Source organism: Sebastes umbrosus, chromosome 17 (genome assembly GCF_015220745.1).
Source record: "Sebastes umbrosus isolate fSebUmb1 chromosome 17, fSebUmb1.pri, whole genome shotgun sequence".
In the NCBI taxonomy this organism is placed as follows: domain Eukaryota; kingdom Metazoa; phylum Chordata; class Actinopteri; order Perciformes; family Sebastidae; genus Sebastes; species Sebastes umbrosus.
In genome coordinates this window covers 11,309,205-11,333,860 of record NC_051285.1, presented here as the reverse complement: position 1 = coordinate 11,333,860, position 24,656 = coordinate 11,309,205, and the positions used below count along the sequence as shown (strand labels likewise).

Sequence of the window (24,656 nt, the reverse complement as noted above, 5' to 3'; positions counted from 1 at the left end):
AATTACTGAATATGGACCAGACAGACGTTAGAGAGGGACAACAGGCCTCTCACACAGCAGGGAAGGCATGTAAAGTAGACTGTATGGCCATATTGTCAAAGGGGTGTGTGTGTCTGTGTGTTTTACGGTTAAGGCAAATAACACACAAAAAGTGGTGTGACCAGATTGTTTGGATTTTTAAATGGTTCCTTATTTACATGACTTTGTTGTATGAGACATTTTTCTGTACTTTATTTATTGACAATTTGGTTTTACTTTACTGTTAAATACCTAGTGTGAATAGGGACAAGAAAGGTTTTTCAAGATTCCTTTATTTGTCATTTTTATGCCCCACATAAAAACGAAATTGTGTTTCTTACATCCACCACTCAGTAATTCAGTGCAAAAACAATTGGTGAAAACTATAACGTAATTACCTAATAATTAAGAGCACTAATAAATAAGCTAAAAGTACGCTAAAATAGAATAGAATAAATAGTTACAATTTAAAAAATTTAAAATATCTTTTAAAGGAACAGTCTCTTAAGTGCAGTTCACGTTCTCTGATTGAGCAGTCTGATTGATGTGGGAAAGAAGCTGTTGAGCAGCAGAGTAGTCCTTGATCTGATACTTCTGTATCTGTATCTTGACTTTATTATTGGGTTATGATATGCAAGTCTCAATGAGAAATGACATAAAGGAACATCATTTTAATGTCTTCTGTCTAGACTATCTTTACTTCGGCAATGATACAGGGACGTGTTAATCTGGAGGCAAAGCTGCACTCCAAGTTATTTACCTACTAATACATAAATTGGAAATAGATGAACACTGTAGAGATAATAAACTGTTGGCTGAAGTTAGTAAAACAGCCCAAGGGTAGAATCATTATGTTACTGACAGAGTACATTGTTAACATAGTTGTCACAGGTGACTCATGGAGAAAACCAGCAGCCTCTGGCCTGCAGCTCATTCTGAGGAAATGTGTCAAGCTTCCTTAAAAAAAAAATTAAAAAAATAAACATGTAGATAAAACACAGACTCTTATCTGCCATAAGCATGAAATATTGTTTTATTAAAAAAAAGAGAAACATTGAAAATACAGCTTGTTTTTTTACATGACAGCCATATGTACAGGATATAAAACAAAGACAAAAATAGATTATTAATGAGATGGCGTTGAGGAGGGGAGATAATTTTTTTTAAAGGCACAAGGGCTGAGTATGAAGAGCTCTGTGTGACACGAGTCACAGCCACTAAACCTTTTAATGATATCACAGGCAAAGCAGAGTTCAAATCTCCTGTACAAGTCATGACGTTTTTGAAACATCCAAGATGTCGCTGTACTCTTTGTTTGACTAACCCATGTGTTTTTTCTCAGGCTGGAGGATGGTTCTTTAGGCACATCAGCTAGAAACACTGACTGAATCCAAATCTACCTTTACTGGACCTCCCTCCCTTCAGCACAATGGGTGATACGTCTAAAAGGGGGGGAGATTTTCTAAGCGGTGTTATTTAGTTTAAGTAGTTTTAAGCATCTACAGCGATGATTAAATATTGCATCCACCAGGACCATTTCATCTGAAAAAGGATATTTGCATTTCATTAAGTGTCAAAAGAAATGCCTTCAAAGTGTAATTTACAAAAAAACATCTCTTACTAAATTATACTCAGGGTCATATGTTAAAGAAAGTTTGTATAATTTACAGCATTATACAAATAAAGATACGGTTTTAAACAAATACTGTACATTCTACAGTAAAGCACTTTACTAGAACAACAAAAAAAAGGTACTTCAAACAATAAGTTATATTGACTCCAGAGGGGTAAAAACATTTTCTTTTTATATTACACAATTTAGAGACCAACTTTTAGTGGTCGTTGTGATTTAATTTCCCAAAAAAACACGTTCATTTGGTCAGAAAGGATTAAATCATTTGGTGACGCGAGACAACAAAAACCGGCACGCTAAAAACTGTACATGTAACAATTAAAATACATTAACATCTAAAAACGCATATTAAAAACTGATTGAGATAGATATGAGAAGGCAAAAAAAGAAAGCTAACCCCCCAAAAAACAACACTATAAACATTAAAATATTAACAGTTCTATCAGTAGAAGTTAATAATAAAGTAGTAAAAATAAAATACAGTTGAATAAAATAAAAGTGATGGTACTCGACAGACGAAGCTGCCGAGAACAAGTTTCAATTGAAACTAAACAAGAACCTTAGTGAGTCTTTTCACAAGAAAGTAAAAACAAAAAGGTGAATAAGATGATGAAGGACAGACAGACAGACAGACCCCCCCTTGTTCAGAAACAGATTCCCAGCTCCCAGATCAGTTGGAGGTGGACAGATTATATATTAACTGAGATTTTAAATGCCCGTCAGGAGATAACATAATGCCAATAATGAGCTTGTTAAATGCAAATCTCATCCACCTCCTCAGATCTGTGAAGATATGTGCGAACAGCCATGCAAAGAATATGAAACAAACAAGGTGCAAGTGTGTAAATGAAATCTGGAATTAGCAAAGTAGCTAGATAGATAACTTAAAATTCATACAGATATTTACATGCCCATGTTGTTTTGGAGAAAACCCCATATTCTAGGGCTGATACTAAGGATTAATCTGTCGCTTGTTTTCTCAATTAATCGATTTGTTTTTTTGGTCTATTAGTTATCAAAATAGTTGACAACTGATTGATTACACAACAGTAAATACCAGAAAGCATAGCAGAGATTAACTCCTGCTTTGCAGCTTTTACTTCAATATCTGGATTTCGAGACCCTTTAAGGGTCGAAAAGTGTTGTCGCTGTTAAAAAAAACAACATTCATTATCTGGTTTAGGTTGAAACAAAAGGCCACAAAATGCCTGCAAATACCATTTCAACACAGTCTATATGCAAGACATGAATAATTTACGAAAAGCAGCTAATTTCATACCGTTTTAAAGGGTGCGGTGTACAGTTACTGTATGGCTGTTCTCTGGGAGCAGGGGGGGACAACAAGGGGCGATCTGTAAAGCATGTATTCAGCCTCAGACACTGAGCCGTACAGTGTAGATGACATCAACGTTGTCTATGTGCTACTGACCTAACTGCACTGAGGCCCTGACGGACACTGTAAACCACACAGCCTCAGCGCTACCCTGTTTACACACAAACGAACAGGCTGGTGCAATAAACAAGGACCGAAGAATCTAGACCCCCTTTAACTACTGAAGGCTCTGTCACTTTGCGGTGGCTTCTGCTTATTGAGGTCAAGTCATAATCTTTTAGTGATATAAATATAGTAGTTCTTATTCACCCCTAGTGGCTCCACACGCAGCCACAACGCACCGATAACGGAGAGGAAGCAAAACAGTTAACACCAGTTAACCAACTTCTCTTTTGTTAGTAAGGTCCATTCATAGCATGAGTTTATAGGCAGGTAAATATCTCCCAGAGGGCTAAGGCTAAGTACAGACAGACAGATTAAAACAGACACATGGGCCAGAAAGTGGCTCTGTCACAGTGTCTAGCCATCAAGTTATATCAGCCTCCAAGTCAGAGGTAATGTTTGTGTGTGTGGCGTTTTCTTGCCCCTCCTCCCTTTAAACCCAGGGTCCACATTCCAAGCCGCCCTACATTGCAGCACTTGGCTACCAGTTCAACCAGACTGCCAAGATGAGTGTAGATGCTCTGGCAACGCTTCCCCCAGGTCTACGTCGGTGTGTATCAGGGGCTGCCGCCTGCCTCCGTGTCACTGTCGTCAGGTGCGCCCGTGTAGATTGGCCTCTTGGTCTGCAGCGCGGGCTCGTATTTGCGCGGGGATGACCTTTTGGCAGCTTCACTGCTGTTCCTAATACCATAGAAGAAGTAGATGAGGAAACCTGGAAGGGAAGAGAGAGAGAGAGGCGACGGGAAGTTAGTATAACAGTCACGAGAATGTGCAGCTCTAGAAATGAAAATATGATTACTAGGGCTGTCAAAGTTAACACGATAATAACGTGTTAGCGCATGTTAGTTTTAATGACATCAATTTGTTTAATGTATGAACGCAACTTGCGATGTCAATCTTCTGGAGGTTGTAGCGGGCTCAGCTTTAGAGCTAGAGGGAGGCTAAATAACGCTCCAAACTTAAACCAAATTTTGACGAGGAAAAACCGTCATGTCCATTTTCAAAGGGGTCCCTTGACCTCTGACCTCAAGATATGTGAATGAAAATGGGTTCTATGGGTACCCACGAGTCTCCCCTTTACAGACATGACCACTTTATGATAATCACATGCAGTTTTTGGGCAAGTCATAGTCAAGTCAGCACACTGACAGCTGTTGTTGCCTGGTGGGCTTGAGTTTGCCATGTTATGATTTGAGCATATTTTTTATGCCAAGTGCAGCAATTCATTTGTGATTAATCGCGATGAACTATTTTAATCGATTGACAGCCCTAATGATAAGTAACGTTCGAATGTACCGATGAGCATCCAGACGGCGAAGCGGATCCACGTGCCCATGTCCAGCTGCATCATGAGGTAGATGTTGACGAAAACGCTGAACAGGGGTAGCCAGGGAAGCAGAGGGACCTTGAGAGAACAGAGAAATGGAGGATGTGAGTTAAAAAAAAAAAAAAAAAGTCAGCACAACTATTTTAAAATTGACCTGGTTCTGCTTGACGTAGCACTCAGAATCAGGGAACAACGTGTGCCAAAGTAAGTAAGAAGTGAGATCTCTTTTTTTTGTTCTCAGGGTTTTGTTTACCTTGAAGGTGAGAGCCTCTTTGCTCTGCGGCTGCCTGTAGATGATGACGAGACAGACGACGCAGAGCAAAGTCAAGATGACACAGGGCACCACGACGCCTGGATGCCCGGACAGCAGCTCCGGGAGAAGGTTGGCCAGGATAATGCACAGTACGGTGATAAAAAGCGCTGCAGAGAGACAAGAAAGAGACGTTACTATTGTATATTTGCATTTATCGGCCGACACGAGCCAACAACGAGCTTTATCTTTAGATTCCTCCCAGAACACACTTACAAATAATAGCAGTGGTAGCGTAGACGATGTTCCCAGAGGTCTGCGTCGGGATCTTTCCACTCGGGTAGAAGAGCAGCTTGACGGTGAAGGTCTCGCGGAGCGGACTCTCCTCCGTGCCGGACTCGTCGCCGCTGTCATCTCCACTTACGGCCACCTTCACCCCTTCCACCAGCTCCACCAGCTTCTCCGTCTGGCTGGACGAACTCAGGGTGCCTGGCTGGTACCTGTGGAGGGAGGGAAGTATGTCAGAGTTCAGTTTAGTCCAATGCCAATATGAGATTAATTTATCTAAACGTATAACTATTCTTTTAAACTGGCTTTGTTGATACTTTACGATGACATTAGTGCAGCTGCTAGATCGTATTTAACACATGATCACAACAACACTTTGAGAGTGTCTTTGTGCTTGTAGAGATTAAAAAGGTGCTGACCTGAGGATGAGGACACAGATGGCCACTAAAGAGTACGCCAACAGAGTGCCAATGGACATGAGGTCTACCAGATCCGCCAGTTTGAACAGGAAGGCCATCAGAGCTGTAAGTAGAAGTAAAAACTGATTTCTTAGAACATTCATACTGTAACGCTTTACAGGTATTTATCGGCTCCAGCTCCTATCAGCAGTGATGGAAACATGACACCCGAGTGGAAACGCTAATTTTTTTACCCCTTTTCTGGTGTGATGCTATGTGTATAATCAACAGGGATTTGGATAATTATTATAATGTATTAACGTACAAAAAATACAATTAATATGGTCTCCTCAAAGCCACCAGACTCCAGTCAGACAACAGTCATTCTACCTCGTGGATAGTCGTAAAACACACTTCCTTCAAACTCGACCGAAACAAAATAAAACTCATCAAAACCGTCTTTGTTTCCACTGTTCCACTCTGGTTTGAGAGTTTGAAAGAGAGACTGAATAAGTAACAAATATAAAAAAAGAAGTAACTGCTGTAAGATATTCATTGTTTACTAACCCTACATTTCAAGGCCAGTGCAACAGTACGTCATACTCGCAATGGGAAGGGAGTCTATCGCCTATTTTTAGATGGTTTTTTTCGTGTTTAAAAAAACCTTCATATACGCGATAATGTTGGTGGGAAAAGGTGTGTTTTTGCAGACTTTTCTTAAGAGGTATCGATCTTGAACTGACAAGCTGCTAGATAGAGCTGAGGCAAGAGACAGAGGCGTGACCTCGGCAAACTACAACAACAACTCTCGATAAGACTTGACAGCTTAGGATAGACGCAGCAATGACTGGTGGCCCTGAAGCAATGAACACGCATGACAAGAAAGATACACAGGTAAAGATAAACACACACACAGAGAGACAAAGACGAAGAAAAAACATGAAAAATAAACAAGCTTACCGGCAACGATGCCTGAAGTGATGGTAGCAATGAGAGGCGTCTTAGTGCGTTCGTTCATCCTGGAAAGAATACGGAACAGCAGCCCGTCCTCCGCCATGGCGTAGATAACACGAGGCATGGGGAACATAGAGCCTAGCAGACTGAGAGAACAGCAATAGTTAGTATTAAAAAAAGCTTTACGGCGTTGTGTAAACAGAACACACTGTGTGACAGCAAGAGCACAGTTTTCCCTCCTTACCTGGTGGACAGAGCGCAGAGAGAGCCCACAGCCACGATGTACCTGGCGGGACCCCAGCCCACGTAGCTGAAGGCCTCAGGCAGAGGACTCTGGGTGTTCAGCTGGTAGTACGGCATCATGAGCGTCAGAGCGGCAGACACGCCAAAGTAGGCGAAAAAACAGATGAGCAGCGAGGCGACGATGCCGATTGGTATGGAACGCATGGGGTTCTTCGCTTCTTCGCCTGAGGACAGGAAACAAGAAGAGAATGTTATGCTTGCTCCAAGATCATAAAGCACGTAAATACCTTGCATTCCTCACACCACCTGAACAAGACACAAAGGTCTTGACACCGTAGGAGAAATAGTTACATAACACTAGGACTGTGTATTGGCAAGAAACTGGCGATACGATACGGAAGGAAAACTGTCATAGTATATAGAACACACCACCATATGCATAAAATCTGAGTTAAAATGACTTTAGACTGGGTTAATCTTTGCATGTATACTATAAATTAAGTAAGGGATAATGTACAGCTAGCGGGTCATTGTTGCTTATCACACGGCTACTTACTTAAGAAATCAATAATTTGACTCAAACACGGTCCGCTAGAGTCCAACATCAGGTCCGCGCCCATAACAACGGTCTGTTACACATAGCAACGGTCTGCTATAAAGAAATAACAGACCATAGAACGCCGTGATTGACCAATCAGAATTGAGTATTCAACAAAGCCGTGAAATAAAAATGTTTGGTGAGATTCGATACAGTATCACAAAACAAAAACATCGCGATATTTGATATTTTCCTCCACCCATACATAACACAACCTTTTCATACAGGTTATGGAAAAGGATATGGGAAAAAAATCTCAGATGTACTCGTGTAATATTAAATGAAAACCCACTATCAGAAGCAGTTCCACTTCATGTGTGTGTGACCATAACGGTAGAAACTCGACAACTTCCCATGTCACAGGATTTGTGCAAATCAAACAAGAAAAGTGTGGGAAGCAACTTGAAATACTTAAGTAAGCATTTGAATGTCTGTTTACCGTGAACCCCTCCTTCTCTACACCGTTTATTATGGAAAATATTAAAAACCACTCACTTGTTGTGGCGATGCAGTCGAAGCCCACGAAGGCGTAGAAGCAGGTGGCGGCACCAGACAGGACTCCAGTCAGGCCAAATGGCGCGAAGCCACCCACGCCAAATTCCTTTTCAACTCTGAGTGAAGAAAGACAAATAGGTTAACAATCAACACGCAGGTGAAACAGTAAAAACTATGAATTAATTCGCTGGCAGTTGTCAGATACTTACTGAAAAGGCCTGCTGCTGTTGGTGCCGTTTATGAAGCTTTTGTAGTCGTCCTCCGTCAGGTTCCAGTTGGCCGTGTTCCCCTTAACGAACCCAGAGATGATTACGAAGCCCAGTACCACCAGATTGATGCCTGTGAAGATCTTATTCACCAGCGCCGACTCGTTCACGCCAAAGGCCAGAAGTCCTGAGGGAAGGAAGAGAGGAGATAGAGGAAGAGAGAGTTCATGTTTCAGCACCAAGAACAACGTGTTCTGCTATGTGGGTGGATGTGTTCGTACTTCATCACGTCCCAACATACCATTTAGTCAGCGACACCAATCAATTACTTCTTTCTAACACTGCTACTGGCATAGCTGCAATGTCAGTGTGACAACTGTTCTGGCTGTTATGCAATGCTTTTAATGCAATGCTATTTCTTATTTTCTTCTTTCCTATCTTAGTTGTCATCTTGCAAATCTGTCATCACTGAAAGTAATGACTGATGATGAGCAGCGGGGCTAACTCACCAGAGAGCAGCAGGACCAGGATGAGGGCGAACAGGTCGGGGTACTCTGCCAGCACGTTCCCCGGCACCTTCATCGCCATGGAGGCTCGGAAGAAGCCGGAGATCTTTTGTTCGACCAAGTTGTCAAACGTTGAGCTCCACGCCCTGGCAACACTGGCCGTACCTAAAGGTGACAACAGATATGAGTCAACACTGTAGTGACTGAAAAATGTGAACGCAACATCAAAAGCGCTGCAACTCCACTCACCTATCACATAGGAGAGGATGAGGTTCCACCCTGTGATGAAGGCCCAGATTTCTCCAACCGTCACATAGCTGTAGAGGTATGCAGAGCCCGTTTTGGGGACACGGGCGCCAAATTCGGCGTAGCACAGGCCGGCCAACATGGAGGACAGGGCGGCGATGAGGAAGCAGAGGACGATGGCGGGTCCCGCCTTTTCTCGGGCGACCTCGCCAGCGAGGACATAAACGCCGGCGCCGAGCGTGGAGCCCACCCCCAAGGCGATGAGGTCCAGGGTGGACAGGCATCGGGCGAATCGGGTCTCTTCGCCGGAGCAGTCCAACGCCCGGCGACGCAGCAGGATTTTGCCAAAGTTGGCCAGCTTGTGGGCCATATTTGCTGTGACTGTGTGTGGGCGCTGAACCAGGCTGTGTGTGTTTTAAATCCTTCTAGTGTGGGCGGGTGTGTGTGATCGACACGGCTTAAACAGAACACGTGTGACTGGTCTGAGAGTAGAAGTGCTTTGAGCAGATGGGTAGGTAAAACCAAGCGCTTGTTTATTATTGGTCCTTTAGAGTAGGTGTGATAACTTGACGACAGTCGCTCGAGCACAAGGAACAGGAAGTGGTCTGTGGTTACGGTGTTTTGCAGATTAAGACCTGTGAGAAAACACAAGAAACAAGAGCTCAAAACAGGGAACTTATTCAGTAACAGCCAAAGCCTACATTTCACACAGCTCTGTGCAGGAATTATAGCATAATTTCTTTCCAGGAAAGGTATTGAAACTGCAGGGGAACCAAGGCAGGGTTAAAAAAAGAAGGGGAAAAAAAGGTGGTCTTGGTGGGCTTTTCAAATCAACTTGACAACTTTGTAGCATCAGCTGTCAAGTTTATTTATGTAGTCCGATATCACACATTTCAAGTGAACCCAGGTAACACCAGCGATGTTGGAAACTTTCCTGGAATATTCTCCTCCTCTTGAGCAAAAAGGAGATAGTGAGTCAGTCGGCAGGTTTGGAGAGACAACAAAAAGAGACATTTCGCTACACGTGAACCTGTATAAATACCAGTTTCACAACTTCCAGGAATTCATACCTCCACCTCTGACACTATAGTAGGACATCATGAGACGCCGTAGTGGAGCACAGAGAGATCTCATGAAGACAAAAGAAAACCTGCGATCTAATTGTGATTCAACAAATAATCCAGCCATAGTACACACCCTTCTAAAAACACACAAGAACACCTAGTCCCATTCCTCACCACTCCCTCACTGCGAGAAAGACTACTTTACTACTCTTGTTATGTTTTTGCAGCAGATAGGGGCCGACAGGGAGAAGCCTGGGAAAGCCAGAGGCTGTGATGGGATGATATGGTTGAATTCTGCAAGCTAATATCAACAAGGGAGAGAAGGACAGCGTGAACCAGCAGCTCGATAAGGTGAACCAGCTGCACTGGGAGAAGATACAAATAAAATACACTGCATCGAAAAACTGACCCTTACCCCATATAATAACTAGAAAAGGTCAAATCACCAACAATTAACGAGGCCAGGCGCCAGGATGAAGCGACTGAGGAGGCTGTTAAAAATTGCGAAGAGCCAATTGTTTTCTTAAAAAAAAAAAAAAAAAAAAATATATATATATATATTTAATTATTAATGCAACTGCAACAATTGTTCTGGTGGCTTAGAAACACCCGTTTGGGGCGCTACAAACAGCTGTTTTTGTTACCTAGAAACAGCTGGTCTATGCATGTTGTTAATATTGTGCTGTTGTATGTATTATTAGTGCTGTGGAGAGTATTTTCCCCTTAAAGTCTGAAGTCAAACCGTATGTAATGACTTTGTAATGCACTTATGCGTGTGGTAGTAGTTACGGTTCCCTAATCGAAATGCAGTACACAGTTATATTGATTATTGTCCCATGCATTATCAATGATTTTACTTTGTTTAAACAGACAAAAAAAACATCCTCAAGGACAGCGGCAGCACATTTTACGTCAGTAGCGACGAGTTTGTCGACTTCAGGAAAGGGTGAGTGATAATGATTACACCAGATTCTGCAAAACACACACGCGCACACACACACTCGCAAGAACAGTCCATAACAGGCCAAGGACGCCGGGAAGCACATCTGATGAGGGCAGATACATTTTTCTGTTTGTCCTTGGTGGAGGTTAGATTACCAGATAACACAAAGACAGGTTCGACTTAATCAATCATTGATAATCACGTACAAATTGAGGGAGGTGACATAAATACTACAATGTAATGAAACACAAACACACCCTGCAGAAAAATGTTCCAGGGAACCCTGGGCCACTTCCAGCAACCTAAAACTTATTTGAGGCTCTACGATATTCATGTAGCCTACATTGCTGAGTACGGTTACAGTTATGTAGTACTTAAGACTTAAGTTTGGATTTGTGGAGGTAATAGAGAACATTTGTAATCTGTAAATATCATTACAAAAGATTTTTAGCTGTGGGCTTTGGAGAGAAATCCTGGTGCTTAAACAGGTTACACCTGTGGGTTTACACCATCTCGATGAAATGCTCCACCATGCTTAGTCAACGTACTCCTTCACACAGCCGCTCCTGTCATGTTGACTCTTTTTTGGAAAGGAGGTGTCATTTTGAAAGGTTAAAAGTGTCACTAAACAAAGTTGACTTTGGGACTTTCAGATGTCTACAAAGAGCCACAGAAAAACGTTGAGACCGAAGCTTCACACATCGAGTGTGTGTGAATGAGTGAGTGTGAATGTCATTAACAATCCAAAAGTTGTCATGGTCAAAATGGCTCAGAACTTCGTGTCTTATCTTACAACATGTTTTCAAATGTTTTTTTATTGTGGCGTCACGTGTGATGTCTGAGGTGGATAACTTCCCACTCTGACTGCACAGCCTGGTGAAATGTGGTCAGTTAAAATCAGCCCTTTAAATGAAGAGCTTCAGTTTTTACTCACAAACACGAGAAACGCTTAAGCTGCATAGAATATAAAGCAGCAGATAAAAAATGTCATTTGTATTGAGCCCCTAAAGAGGGGTGCAGGAATGAGTCCTAAAACCCTTCCTCCGACTCTCTCGTCTGGAAGTCAATGGGTTTTTTTGAATGGGTTCTTGGTTAGATGCCTGAAACACAAGCTTAAGAGATTTTAACATTTTGTTCTACAAAATACATCACATAAATATCCCACACGTTAATTGGTGGCCTACAAAATATGTTATGTTCCAGCAAGTTATCTTGTTGGAACAATTTAATTATCTTGTGAGTACAAGATAATTAAATTATGGGCACAAGATAATAACTCTTATAATTATCTTATGTGCACAGAATAACTCATTTATTTACCAGGAACAATGCACATTAATCAACATTTCAGTTTCTCTATTTACAAATGATTACACAGCTTTGTTGAATACTCGATTCTGATCAATCACAGCATTCTTTGTTCTGTTATTTCTTTATAGCAGACTGTTGCTATGGGCGCACTTCTTAAGTCGGACCGTTTTTGTGTAAAATTATTGATTTCTTTAGAAAGTAGCCGTGTAATAAGCAGGATAATGTACAGCTAGCGGTTTATTTCACAACAATGACCGGCTCGCCGTACATTATCATTTACTTAGTGGCCTAATATGATCGATACAATGCTTCAGCAAGCAATACAATACAATAAAACCAACAAATTGTAAAACATAGTCCCTTCTGGTAGTTCCCCTTGTTGCCCTGCCGCTACTCTTCTTCCGCATTATGAACTGACCAAGTATGGGAGGTACAAGCCTATGTAAAACCTTAAAGATGAGGCAAGCATCTGCAAATGTTTAAAACGATCACAATTAAATAAATTGTGCATTTGTACTTATCTTGGAATTATCTTGTGCTGACAAGATAAAAAAAAATCACCTTTCAGAACTTAACGTTTGTTACTTAATTTATTGCATTTCTGAATCTTGAGAATATTGGGACTGTGTGTTGCAGAATTTCTGAATAATTCAGCTTCTTGTTTTAACCTGAGAGCAGATTTGTGCGGAGCTTTGTGGCAAAAGGAAAGTTGCCATTTTGCGATGGATAATTAAAACATCGGATGCCACCATGACATAGCAGAAATAAAATTGCTTGTGTTGTTATATAACCATAGTGCTGTGTTGTTGTTGTCAAAACAAAGCCATGCGTTGTTTGTATTAATGGATTGATGAGCGACAACAAGCCATAATGAGGTTAGCAGGGTTGTTTCTTCTCCAGATAATCCTCTTAAGAGTCCGTGGCAGCAGTCGCAGCAATGCTAAGTCAAAGTAACAGGACCATTATCCCAGAAACCTGTTGTAACCGGAGCACCGTTGACCCGAGGCACTAGTCATTAGAGCCATTTACTTTGTCCCATTCTTAAAAACTTAAATACACTCTAGTTGCAGAAGAAACAAAACACTTGTCAAAAGTCAAGTGTATTCATTTTAAGAATGAGAGTAGAAAATGGCTGCAGGTAGCACTCCGTCTTTTCATGTGTGGGTTGTTCTGTGGTGGAGCTTACATACGCCACATTTGTGAGACACACCTCCATCTAGCTGGCATACAGTAAATCTGCCCCACTTACACAAACGGGCACCCACCTCGTGAAAACCACAAGGAAAAGATTAGCGACTAGCTGACGTGACGGAGGCATCGACGAGGGTAGAGGGGGCTCTAGCAACGCTTTAATGAGACCACCCTTAACGTGAGGTCAAAGCAGGTCTGCATTTCTGTAACTTTCAGGTGTTTGCAGACGTGGAAGAAAATCTTACTTTGAAAGGAAAATACTACGACGTTTCCCAACAAATGTTTGTGTTTTTACAGCTTTACAATTTTCATAGTTTCAGTTAAGCACTTCTGTAGTGTTTAGTGAAGGTGTGTGTGCCGTGGGTTTCGAACCCCTGAGGAGATCACAGCCAGCCGGGCACAGTAGCTCAGTAATAAATGTTTATTGACACGACATAGACACTCTCAGATCTCAGTTCCTGGTGTGTGTGTGTGAGTGGAAAACGCTACTGGAATGTCGCAGCAAGTGGGGAGTGGGAGAATATCCACCATGTACCAGTTTCCCATCAGTCTTCAGAGGGCTGACTGTTTATTGTTGGGTGCTCTCGCTGTTGTTTGGATTTCATTGTTTGACAGTATTTTTTCTCCCAACACTTAACTGTACTGGGCAGGATATTCTCTTTTGAAATGGTACGACTAGAGGAGCTTTGATAAATAGGTTATGTTGTTTTTACGGTATTAATAGGATATCGTCATTGTGCTGAAACATTGTGAGAGCTCGTATCCTGTGTGCTATGAAAAAGAACAGGCCATAATTAGACGTTAACATAATCTACAGGTGAAAAGACTTCTTTCTTTTAAAGTTGTCTAACATACCGTGTGACCTGACACTTCACATAAACTGAACTTTGTGAGGTTGTGGCGCTCGGCATTCTCATTGAAGTCTACAAACCAGAAATTCTCAAATACAATTTGCATACAATACTTTTTTTGTAATTTTCCCTGGTACTGTTTTGCTTTGATGTGTATCCACTAGGGTTGTCAAAGTTAACGTGATAATAACACGTTAACACAAATTTGTTTCAATTTTTTAAATGGGTTCTATGGCTACCCATGAGTCTCCCCTTTACAGACATATTTGCAGCATATTTGCCCACTCCCATGTTGATAAGAGCATTAAATACTTGACAAATCTCCCTTTAAAGATGCATTTTGAACAAATAAAAAATATGCAATTATTCACGATTAACTATGGACAATCAAGCGATTAATCCCGATTAAATATTTTAATCGATTGACAGCCCTAGTATCCACGCTTTTCCTAAACGCTGTAATATCATCTGACGCACCTTTTATCTTTTCACCACTGCCTTAAAGTACCTGGAGCTTGAATTGGTGCCACTACAACCGGTGATAACCGCTTCATGTTGCAAGGGGAAAAGTGGAGCAAGCATGTTCTGCTTTAAGCGGGACTTTAACTTTGGTTTTAACTGGACACGTGGTAAGAAAAAACTTGACAGCACAACAAAAAATAGTCTATGTGAAAGGTTTTTGGTTAGGCTTCTACTCGTTGCCCGTCCATCTTTACTTTCACACATTTAATAAGTGTGAAAAGTCATTCTTGACCTAACCTCTGATCCAACCCCACTCGCACTGTGCCACACAGTCGGCCTGGTCTTTGTTGCTCGGTTAGTGTTTCACTTCTTCTCTTTGCTGCCTGACCGGTGAAGTGACTGATAGGCCTGAAATGTTCGTCCGCCTTCTCAGCGCTCACACCAAGTTATCGGGTATCACTGCACTAGTACCATTCTTGTCAAGCTAAATTCAGGGTACTGTTGTTAGACCTGCTTTTTTTGTCTCATAGTGTAATGAAGCATGAAAATAAGAGGCATTTATTTGTAATAATCACAAGTATATCCTCAAAATCGGAGTTCAGCCTTTTGATTGCTAAAAAGCTGGTCCTTGTGTATATTCTCTCTTTCAGGACAGACTACTTTGTGATGCAAACTCGAGTAGGCTAAGCATGGACATAGTCCATTTTTACCAAATTGTTAATGGTTAGTCATGTCAGTGGTAGTTGTAGTAGTCATAAAAGTAGTGTAGTATTTGCAGATAGGATAAACTAACCTCGCCTTTAACTTTAGAACTTTGCTAAGACTTGCATGTACCAACATGTGTTTTACGTCGATAATAATAGTGGTATTTTTTGTTTCTTCTTCTCATAATGTGCATGGAATTACAGCCTAAAATGTAGATGTACTGTAAACCATGTACCAGTCTATCCCTATTAATAATAATAATATTAATAATAACACAATCGTTCCGTCATTTGTGGGGCCAGCAGCTGAACAAAGGGAACAACATGTTCAGTACTCTGCGGGGCGAACATCCATTGCAAGGGGCGAATGTGACCTTGCGTAACCCTGGAAGGTACACGTATGACGACTGGCTGTACAGAGTCACTGAACCGTTCTCCACACACACAAACAATGGTTTTCCAGGCGTTTGAAGTTATGAACAATTTGTCTTTTGAGCCAGAAATATATATGTTTGTATAAGATAAACTTTAGTTTCACATAAAGGCTGTATGTATGTGTGTATGTGTGTGTGTGTGTGTGTGTGTGTGTGTGTAAACTAAAGTATGTGCGGACAGACCGACCACTGGGACTGAACTGCACGACCCTGAAAGTCACCTGGCTGAAAAGAAAGCCCCGCTGCCAAAAAGTGCTCTGTGCTGAGATGGAATGTGACAAACTAAGAGTCTGTCCACTTTCCCAGGACCAATGCCAACACCGTTAACATGAACAGCCACAAAATCATGAGTAATCTACACATTATAAGAAATAATCAGCTGGACATCTACGCAAACCAACACATGGCTACTAAGTTACACAGGCCACGTATGCGGAAAAACTTGACAGCAGCGTTCTGTGTAATTTTCCCTCCAAGTATTTAATTATGTTCTGACTAATTAGAAACTAGCCGAAACTGACACATTTCCCAGCTTCTCGAAATCTATTCACAATAAAAATTATAAAACAAATCTCAACACAATATGCATGCATTTAACCAAATGTGTCAAGTCAAAATCTTGACTTGGCTTTAAAAAGGTGTGGTGCATGCCATTCTTCTTGTTACACACACAATTTCTGGTTAACTTCACTTTGACCGTTTTACTAGAAATCAGACGTGTCGAGCCTAAAAATGGTCAGCAATCCCACTCATTTAAGAGGATGAGGATGCAACATTTACAGTGCACCAGGCCTCCTCCTTACACATCAAACATTACCTGAATTAGGAATCGGTGATTGCTGATGCAATAATGTACCGAGAACTAGGGATGCACTGATTTTAGCAGGGGTCCCTTGACCTCTGACCTCAAGATATGTGAATGAAAATGGGTTCTATGGGTACCCACGAGTCTCCCCTTTACAGACATGCCCTCTTTATGATAAACACATGCCGATTGGGACAAGTCATAGTCAAGTCAGCACACTGACACACTGACAGCTGTTGTTGCCTGTTGGGCTGCAGTTTGCCATGTTATGATTTGAGCATATTTTTTATGCTAAATGCAATACCTGCGAGGGTTTCTGGACCATATTTGTCATTGTTTTGTGTTATTAATTGATTTCAAGTAATAAATACATACATTTGCATAAAGCAAGCATATTTGCCCACTCCCATGTTGATAAAATACCTGACAAATCTCCCTTTAAGGTACATTTTGAACAGACCCTTTACAGACATGCCCTCTTTATGATAATCACATGCAGTTTGGGGCAAAAAAAAAAGTCGTTTTTTTGCATGCAATATACATTTGTTGTTTTTTCTTATTCTAAAATCCCTGGTGTGTTCTTTACACTATGACTGTTTTACTAAAATTAGTTTTAAAAAAAAAATCGCAGTATATTGCCTCACTTACAGTATCACAATATATCACATTAACCCAGTATCATGATTCTATAACATCGCCAGATTCTTGCCAAAACACAGCCCTATTGTGCACCAATAAAAACAATTTTTAACTTCTTAAAAATGTAAATAATATGGCAAATCTGGGGCTGTTACTTGTCAATAATAAAGCAATTAAACAATTTATAACAACAGTAATGAGAGGCTGCGATAAGCAATAACAAAACCTGATCACATAAGCCTTTTAAGGGTTTGTCTTTTGCTGTATTGAGCTGAAATGTACTGAAGTGTAAGTGAATTAAGCCTAGATTTTAATAAAGTAACGTGGCATGTGGCTACCTGGTTAGTCCAGCACCTGACCACCACCTAACCAGTAGGTTTGGCTCTTATTACACATCCTGACTATCTACTCCTGTGTTCTGCATCTCCACCACAGTAATTACACTACATGTTTAATTACTGAAGTGCTTTAAATCGGCTGATGCAACCCCAGCATGGTACCACCCTGGACGCGGACAGTACACCAGTGAGCATTACCCGGAAGCATGGCTCACTTTGATGAAACGCGGATGTTGGGCTGCCAAGGCTGCCATAAAAATTAATTCAAACTTAAAATAGCCTTTACTTACGGGCAGTGTCCACTATACTTGGCGATATTCAGCTGTCCATGTGGCTGATAGTCCTGATCTGTCAGAGGACGGTAACACCAGCTAGCTACGTGGCTCGGTTCTCGCGTGGTGGAAATGTTGCCTTTCATGGTTACGGAATTGCCTAATGTACACACAGAAGTGGTGCTTCTTGGAGTTTGTCTTGTACATGTATGTCAGTTTTTGGTGATTACATTTAACAGTGAGTTAATGCTGTGCGAGTATTTAGTTATATATTGAGACAGTGTGTTTTTGTTTAAGGATAATTCAGTGGATTGTTAGAAATTCTGCGCTTTTGGGGGTCTTTGAACGCAGCCTTCCCGTCACCCCACACCCTGACTGACGTGGTTCACTAAACCGGCTAGTAACCAATACAATGAATGAAAAACACGTAAAAATAACACGGAAACGTGTCCAGACATTTGTTTGATTAACATTAAACACATTTCAACATTTTCCCCACAACGGTTGCTATCATTAACTGATAAGTTTCTGACCGTTTCTACCCTAACCCTAAATGCCCCGTCTTCTACTCTGTTGTGGTTTTTTTAGTGATGTGTCGGTCACGAACGAGTCGGCTCTTTCAGCCGGCTCCCGTCCGAGAGCCATTTTTTATTTTTTGTTTTTATTATTAATTCAAGGCCGAGTGACAGGACGCCACGGGCACTCAATGCACTGACTGTGACTGAATGTTGTGTTAATGATGTCTGTGCGACCAATCAGGTGATGACAGATAAGGATCATAGTTGCAGTGCGATACGGTGCGGTGCAGTGCAGTGCTGTGCGTTGCAGTGCGTTGAGGTACGTTGCGGTGCGATGCTAACCCTAACAATTATCATGTGTTGTCAGGTGTATTGGCGGAAAACGGGGCATTTAGGGTTAAGGTAGAAACGGTCGGAAGCTATCAGTTAATGATAGCGACCGTTGTGGGAAAAACGTTGAAACTGTTTTAATGATAATTAAACAAATGTCTGGACACGTTTCCGTGTTATCACTCGATGTTCTGGTTGATGTGCGGTGCGGTGCGGTGCACGAATAGCAGACTAGATGAGTGACAGTCGGAAACGAAGCAGCATGTAAAATTATGGTATTCAGGAAATTATAAGGTTTAGTATAACTATATTGAATAATTGAAGTGATATATCTGCACACATACTAATCATAGGTTCAAACAGCGCTACATTTTGGCTGAACTATATAAAGGCAGAAGTGGTAAAACGAAGAGCCGAAAGAGCCGGCTCTTCTCGGTGGGGCTGAGCCAAATGATACGGCTCACTAAAAAGAGCCTAAATTCCCATCACTTTCCGTTTTCCGTTCCACTGCATCAACTGACAACTAGCCGCTGAAAATGATAGATAAAAGCCGCCTCACAAAACGTCACCTCCTGTGAATAAAACTGAACATTAAGTGTTTAACGCTCGGCTATAATATATACTTATTCTCAAACATAAAGCAAAAGATTATGTTTTTTGTAAACATAAGTGCGCCAATACAACTGACAACACACGAGGGAGAATTGCATCACTCCGCCAATATGATAAATTTAAACAACCCGGGCGGGTAAAATGTCGTTACTAAAACGACCTGAATGAAATGTAAAATGTTTAATTGTGTGACTGAAACATAATAAAGGGTATTACCTTTAATGTCTTCTTGTTGATAGTGGTGAAAGGAGACAGGCTGTTGCGATGATACGCTGAAGAAATATCCCGCTCGGCAGCGTGTGTGTGTGGTTTTGATCGGCCGGGAGGGCGGGGTGTATACAAACAAACTGACGCAATAGAGGGGCGGAGTTTCGACCGGCAGGGCAGGGTGTATACAAACGAACTGACGCAATAGAGGGGCGGAGTTTCGACCGGCAGGGCAGGGTGTATACAAACGAACTGACGCAATAGGGAGGCGGAGCTTTCCACTCATGAATGGAAATATTGACCAGAGGATATTTATACCTTTCTGATCAGGTTTCAGTGCTTTAATCGATATATAGGAGATATTGAACGACAAAAGAAAAAGCGAAGAAGTGTTAAGATACAGAAAGTGAGCACACGTGTGTGAGAGAGAGAGAGAGAGAGAGAGAGAGAGAGAGAGAGAGAGATCTTTTTTTATATATATATATATATATATATATACATTTGATATTTGATTTTGCAATTTATTGTTGTTAATTGTTTTTTTATTTGTTTGTTTGTTTTATTGACACAACAAACACAAATTATTTCTGTTTTTATTTTTATTTTTTATATATACATTTGATATTTGATATTGCAATATATTGTTGTTAATTGTTTTTTATTTGTTTGTTTGTTTTTTTGAAACAACAAACATTTATTATTTCTCTATTGTTTTCTACCATTTCCATGTTCTTTTTAAAATATCTATATATTGTAATTTGCTTAAGGAATTGTATATATGTGTGTTTATATATATATGTATGTTGTTTTTTTATTTTGTTCTTTTTTTTTTATTAATTATTGAATTGACGTTTTGGCAATATTGTTCACCTAACAGTCATGCCAATAAAGCAAATTGAATTGAATTGAATTGAATTGAGGAAGAGTGCCTGCTTACCCGTAGTAGGAATGCCCATATATGGAAAGGTAGCGTCAGTGACGTCACTCTGTGAGAGCAGCTATGTATAGGCCCCTGGTTCCACTCTCTCTCTCTCTACACTATATCCGCTGCTGCTTTGTTCCACAGATTAAAAGAAAAGGAGGGAAACCCAAACTATTTCTTTCATGTGCATTTGCACTCAGTGAACTAGGAATACTGGAGGGTCAAACACTAGTTTTTAACAATTTCATTCTGGTGTCACTGACTGACTTGACTGATGCATCATCATGCAAATTCTCATCTCAAAGTATGATGACATAGTGGCATCATGCAAGTAAATGAGAGGGCACAAAAATTTTAATTTAAAGTCAGTGCAGTCTGATGCAACTGAAACACTATGTGGCATCAGATTTAAATCAGTAGGCTACCTCTCAATGCCAACAAAAAAGTAATTGCTGAATATAGTCTAAGCTATCTAAAGCTATAGGGTGGGTGATGTATTTTAGAAACATTTTTGTTGTATTTGTTGAATTTCTCTTTACATCCAGACAGCAATCAATAAATCAAATGTTCTGATGTAAAAAAAATAAATAAAAAAAATTAGGTGCTACACCGAAATCTGTGACCACAGAGGAGCCAGCAACATGAGGTCACCATTTCTGACGGCTGTCCTCAGAAAATTTGACCCCACTGTACTAGGGATGTCAATACCATTTAACCATTAACCAGCCGTGCTGACAGACGGCATGTGTGTGACTACAGCGGACACAAAGCCACCAGCAACTCTACAGCTGCTAACGTACCACAAACACACACACACACACACTCGCGGAGTTCACTCTTGACACTGGGAACAACATAATCTTAACTCAAATGTCCACTTACTATCTTTTTCTGAGCTTTCAGCTGCACCGTATGGTCTTCATCAGCAAACGGAGCTGCTGATTAGCAGACAATGGACAATATGGTGTTTATTCTTTTTTAAAACGCCCCTTTACATACAATTTTCCCCTTTTACTTCCCCTTAAGTAGCTTTTGAGGTTGTTAAAATCATCTTGTTCCACACTGTCTGACTGAATATATTCTGTATTGGCTTGTTCAAACTCTTCATTGAAGCTGATTGAAAAGGATGTAGTACTCCCTTTACTGTGTTACCACACTGAGTGTCTCCATTAGTGTTTTCCTGTGTATCAATCCACATTTTTTTGCGCTGATTGTTGCAGAAGCATGCAGGCCAGAAGATATACTTAGACACATTATCATTGATTACTAATAACGGTCATTCAGAGTTACTTCAGAGTGTGTTGTAAGACAGTGAAATGTGGAAATGAGTAATCGCATGGAAATATGATTTTCTTTTTTCTGAAGAATCTATTCTATCATTAATTATAATGGTGCCTCAGCGTTGCAATATTAAAGAGGACCTGTTCTGCTTATTTTCAGGTGCGTACTTGTACTTTGGGTTTCTACAAGTACATGTTTACATGCTTTCATGTTCAAAAAGCGCTGTATTTTTCCCATGCAGTCTGAAACGCTCTGTTTGAGCTCCTGCACCCCCGAAAAAAGCCCAGTCTGCTCTGATTGGTCAACTGAACCAAACTCTTCAGACTCCGCTCCAGCTCCACTCTAACTCGCTCTGTTTGAGAGTAGGGATGTGACGGTGAGGACATTTTCCCACCAGTTAATAAACTTGTGACAACACCGTTTTTACCAATTACACCAGACATTTTACAAGAAAACTACAACGGTCAATATGTGAAGAGCGCTTACTTTTATCTTTACAGTCGGGTGGCTGTGTGTCTGGCCTCTCCGGTCCAGCTTTCGCTGCGGGGCCGCAGGGTTCTACAGTATCCGGCGCCGCCATGCCGCGCACACAGGCTGTGAAAGGTCATTATCATTATAGTTCTCTTATAGCTTTGGGTTTAAATCTGAAATATTGCCAAATAAGTGCATTTGCTTTTCACTTTGACACCAAATCCTCTGCCATCGCTCCATCTGTCAACTTTCACTATCAGTTGGTAGCGCCTGTTGTCCGACTATGTATTGATAACATGCCACTGATACGCCAAAATGAACTAAATGGGTTTTATTTCTGTAAAAAAAGCAAAACGTCAGTGGGGGCGGTGAGTACGTAATGTATTCGGTGTGTGCCCGACCACCGTGTAACACCGGTAACACGACTACTGCGACAGGTTTATTTGATGGTGTGCCAAACTAGCCGCTAAGCAGGTATTATGTAAATGTGTTATTTAGTGACATCACCATGTTACATAAGAACAGGCATTTCAGGCATTTCAGGTTTTTAGGCATTTCAGTAGCAGTGTTTCTGTGGAAGAATTCGCTTTGTAGACCTTTTACATGCACAAACAAACTATATAACACACTAAAGGAAAGGGAAAAATCACAAAAGCATAATAGGTCCTCTTTAATTTTATTCATAGTATGTTCACACTGCTGACTACTTTTTTGATATAAAGTCACTGTAGTATCCATTTAATAGAGTTTGTACTGACAAGAGGCAACTAAAATGAGAAATTAAAGTCCGCACTGACTTTTAGAATGAGGGAATCCGTGTGAATAGATGTTCTGTATGTGCAAGCCATCCATATTCACATACGTATAGGCCTATACACGAAGCCATTGAAGTGCTGTCTTTCTTTACCGTTTGATTGTTGTTGGTAATGGTGAATTGTTTCCTTTTACGTGTAAAGGTTTGGACGTCTGTTTCTTTATTATTTCTGTTCCTGGGAAAGGCTGGATGTATTGTTTTTTCATGCCTTGGACTATAACCAGAGGCAACTTTAAATGAGATGGATTTGTGAATTGCATTTTCTCCCTCTCAAAACCGCAGCTCTCCGTCCGATGGCACTATAGTAGCCACTCGTCTCGGCTTTTGTACTTGCCCAGTCACACTGCTTTGGGTTGCTCTTTCAATTTACTTCCACTTTATCAAGCTAATCCAACTGGGTGTCTCTGCAAACACAGCAAGCGTCACGGCTGCACACTGGGCTCCAGTGTTAGAACCGCTAACAAAACAGCACCTAATCTCCGCCTTGGCCTACTGTGCCCGTCCTGTCTGCCCACTTTCATTACTCGGGACAAGTCCAGCACATCAAAGCTGGATAGTTTTGTAGGTCACAGTTCTCACTGATGAGGAAGGTCAGGGTCAGTGTGTGTCTCCCAGAAAAATACCTAATTCATTTTTCTAATTCTGTCTACATTGGTTGCTCCTCTGAAGTTTTTTCACCTTTTATTTCCTGTTAAAACATTAATTATTGTGGAAGCCACAATTGTGTCCAATTACAGTCAAGTTGAATCACTTGCAGCTCCAGATCCACATCACAAGATCACTATTCTGGGACAACTTTAATCCACCTGAGGCCAGAATTCCTCTTCCCCTGTTAATCCCTGTATTTCCTGAAGGCCAACTACAACAAGATGATTAAAAAGATTAGAGGACTTTAAGATTCATGTTTAGTTAAAACAAAAAGGCCCAGTGTTGCCACTGAAGAGACACAATCTGTATTTATGAGGCTTCCTTTCTAACACATAAACTGTATTTTTTATTAAATCTTTTTGTTTATAAGATTAAATATTGATACTTTAGTAGTTATAATAATAATAATACATTTTATTTGGTGGCGCCTTTCAGGACACCTTACAAGTAATGCATAAATCTGGTTTATGAACACTATAAAAGAGTAGTTTTACTTATTGATGTGTTTCCATTTGTCAAAGTTGAGTAACTTATTTGACACATTGCTGCTTATAATGAACGGAAACTACACAGAAAGTTGGAGCGTAGTCCATGCAGCTAAAACACAAAATGATAAACTATTTCAGTTTTCTTAGGGACCGTGCAAAAATTATTCAGGGGAATAGAGGTAGGGACTGTTTTTTATTAGTGATTTATCTGTTGGTTATTTTCTCAATTAAATGAAGTAAGTTTTGTCTATAAAATGCCAAGAAGTAGAGAAAAATACTCAATTTCCCAGATCCAAAGCATCTTAAAATTATTGATAATAACTTTATTTATATAGTCGAAACAAAAATACAGTGCTTCACAATAGAAACAAAAAATTAAAAGTAAATCAAATCTGTAACATAAGATATAAAATTGCTTGTTTTATACGACCAACATTCCAAAACCCAAAAATATTTACAATTATACACTGTTTGAGAGAGTGAATCAAATCCTTACATTTGAAAAGCCAGAAGTGAGAAATACTGGACTGAAACTATTAGTCAATTAATTATCTAAATAGTAGCCAATTCATTTTCTGTTAACCTATCGTAGTTACACAAACAAAGCTTTTCAGTTGTGTTATGACTCATTAAGTTTAAAATAACTGTACATTATACAGTTTTTTGCCAATATTGCTGTCGTTTGGCAGCTTTG

At 40.5% G+C, this 24,656-nt stretch overlaps 1 protein-coding gene across 3 annotated transcripts; it reads right to left on the bottom strand.

Annotated features, from left to right (window-relative positions):
* Positions 1–1,028: 1,028 nt before the first annotated feature.
* Positions 1,029–19,469, bottom strand: slc7a3a (solute carrier family 7 member 3a). Of its 3 annotated transcripts, none has more exons than XM_037749726.1 (12): positions 19,348–19,469; positions 8,661–9,292; positions 8,415–8,576; positions 7,909–8,092; positions 7,700–7,815; positions 6,608–6,830; positions 6,370–6,509; positions 5,431–5,533; positions 5,000–5,223; positions 4,727–4,893; positions 4,443–4,551; positions 3,704–3,858 (listed from the first exon to the last, which is right to left on the bottom strand). In XM_037749726.1, the coding sequence occupies exons 2-12, from the start codon at positions 9,025–9,027 to the stop codon at positions 3,704–3,706; spliced, it is 1,950 nt and encodes a 649-aa protein (XP_037605654.1). In that variant the 5' UTR covers positions 9,028–9,292; positions 19,348–19,469. The 3 variants fall into 3 exon arrangements, with proteins under 3 accessions (XP_037605659.1, XP_037605654.1, XP_037605658.1); XM_037749730.1 differs by lacking the exon at positions 19,348–19,469 and adding an exon at positions 17,690–18,077; XM_037749731.1 differs by lacking the exon at positions 19,348–19,469 and having other exon boundaries at positions 1,029–3,858; positions 8,661–9,027.
* Between the last annotated feature and the right edge of the window lie 5,187 nt (positions 19,470–24,656).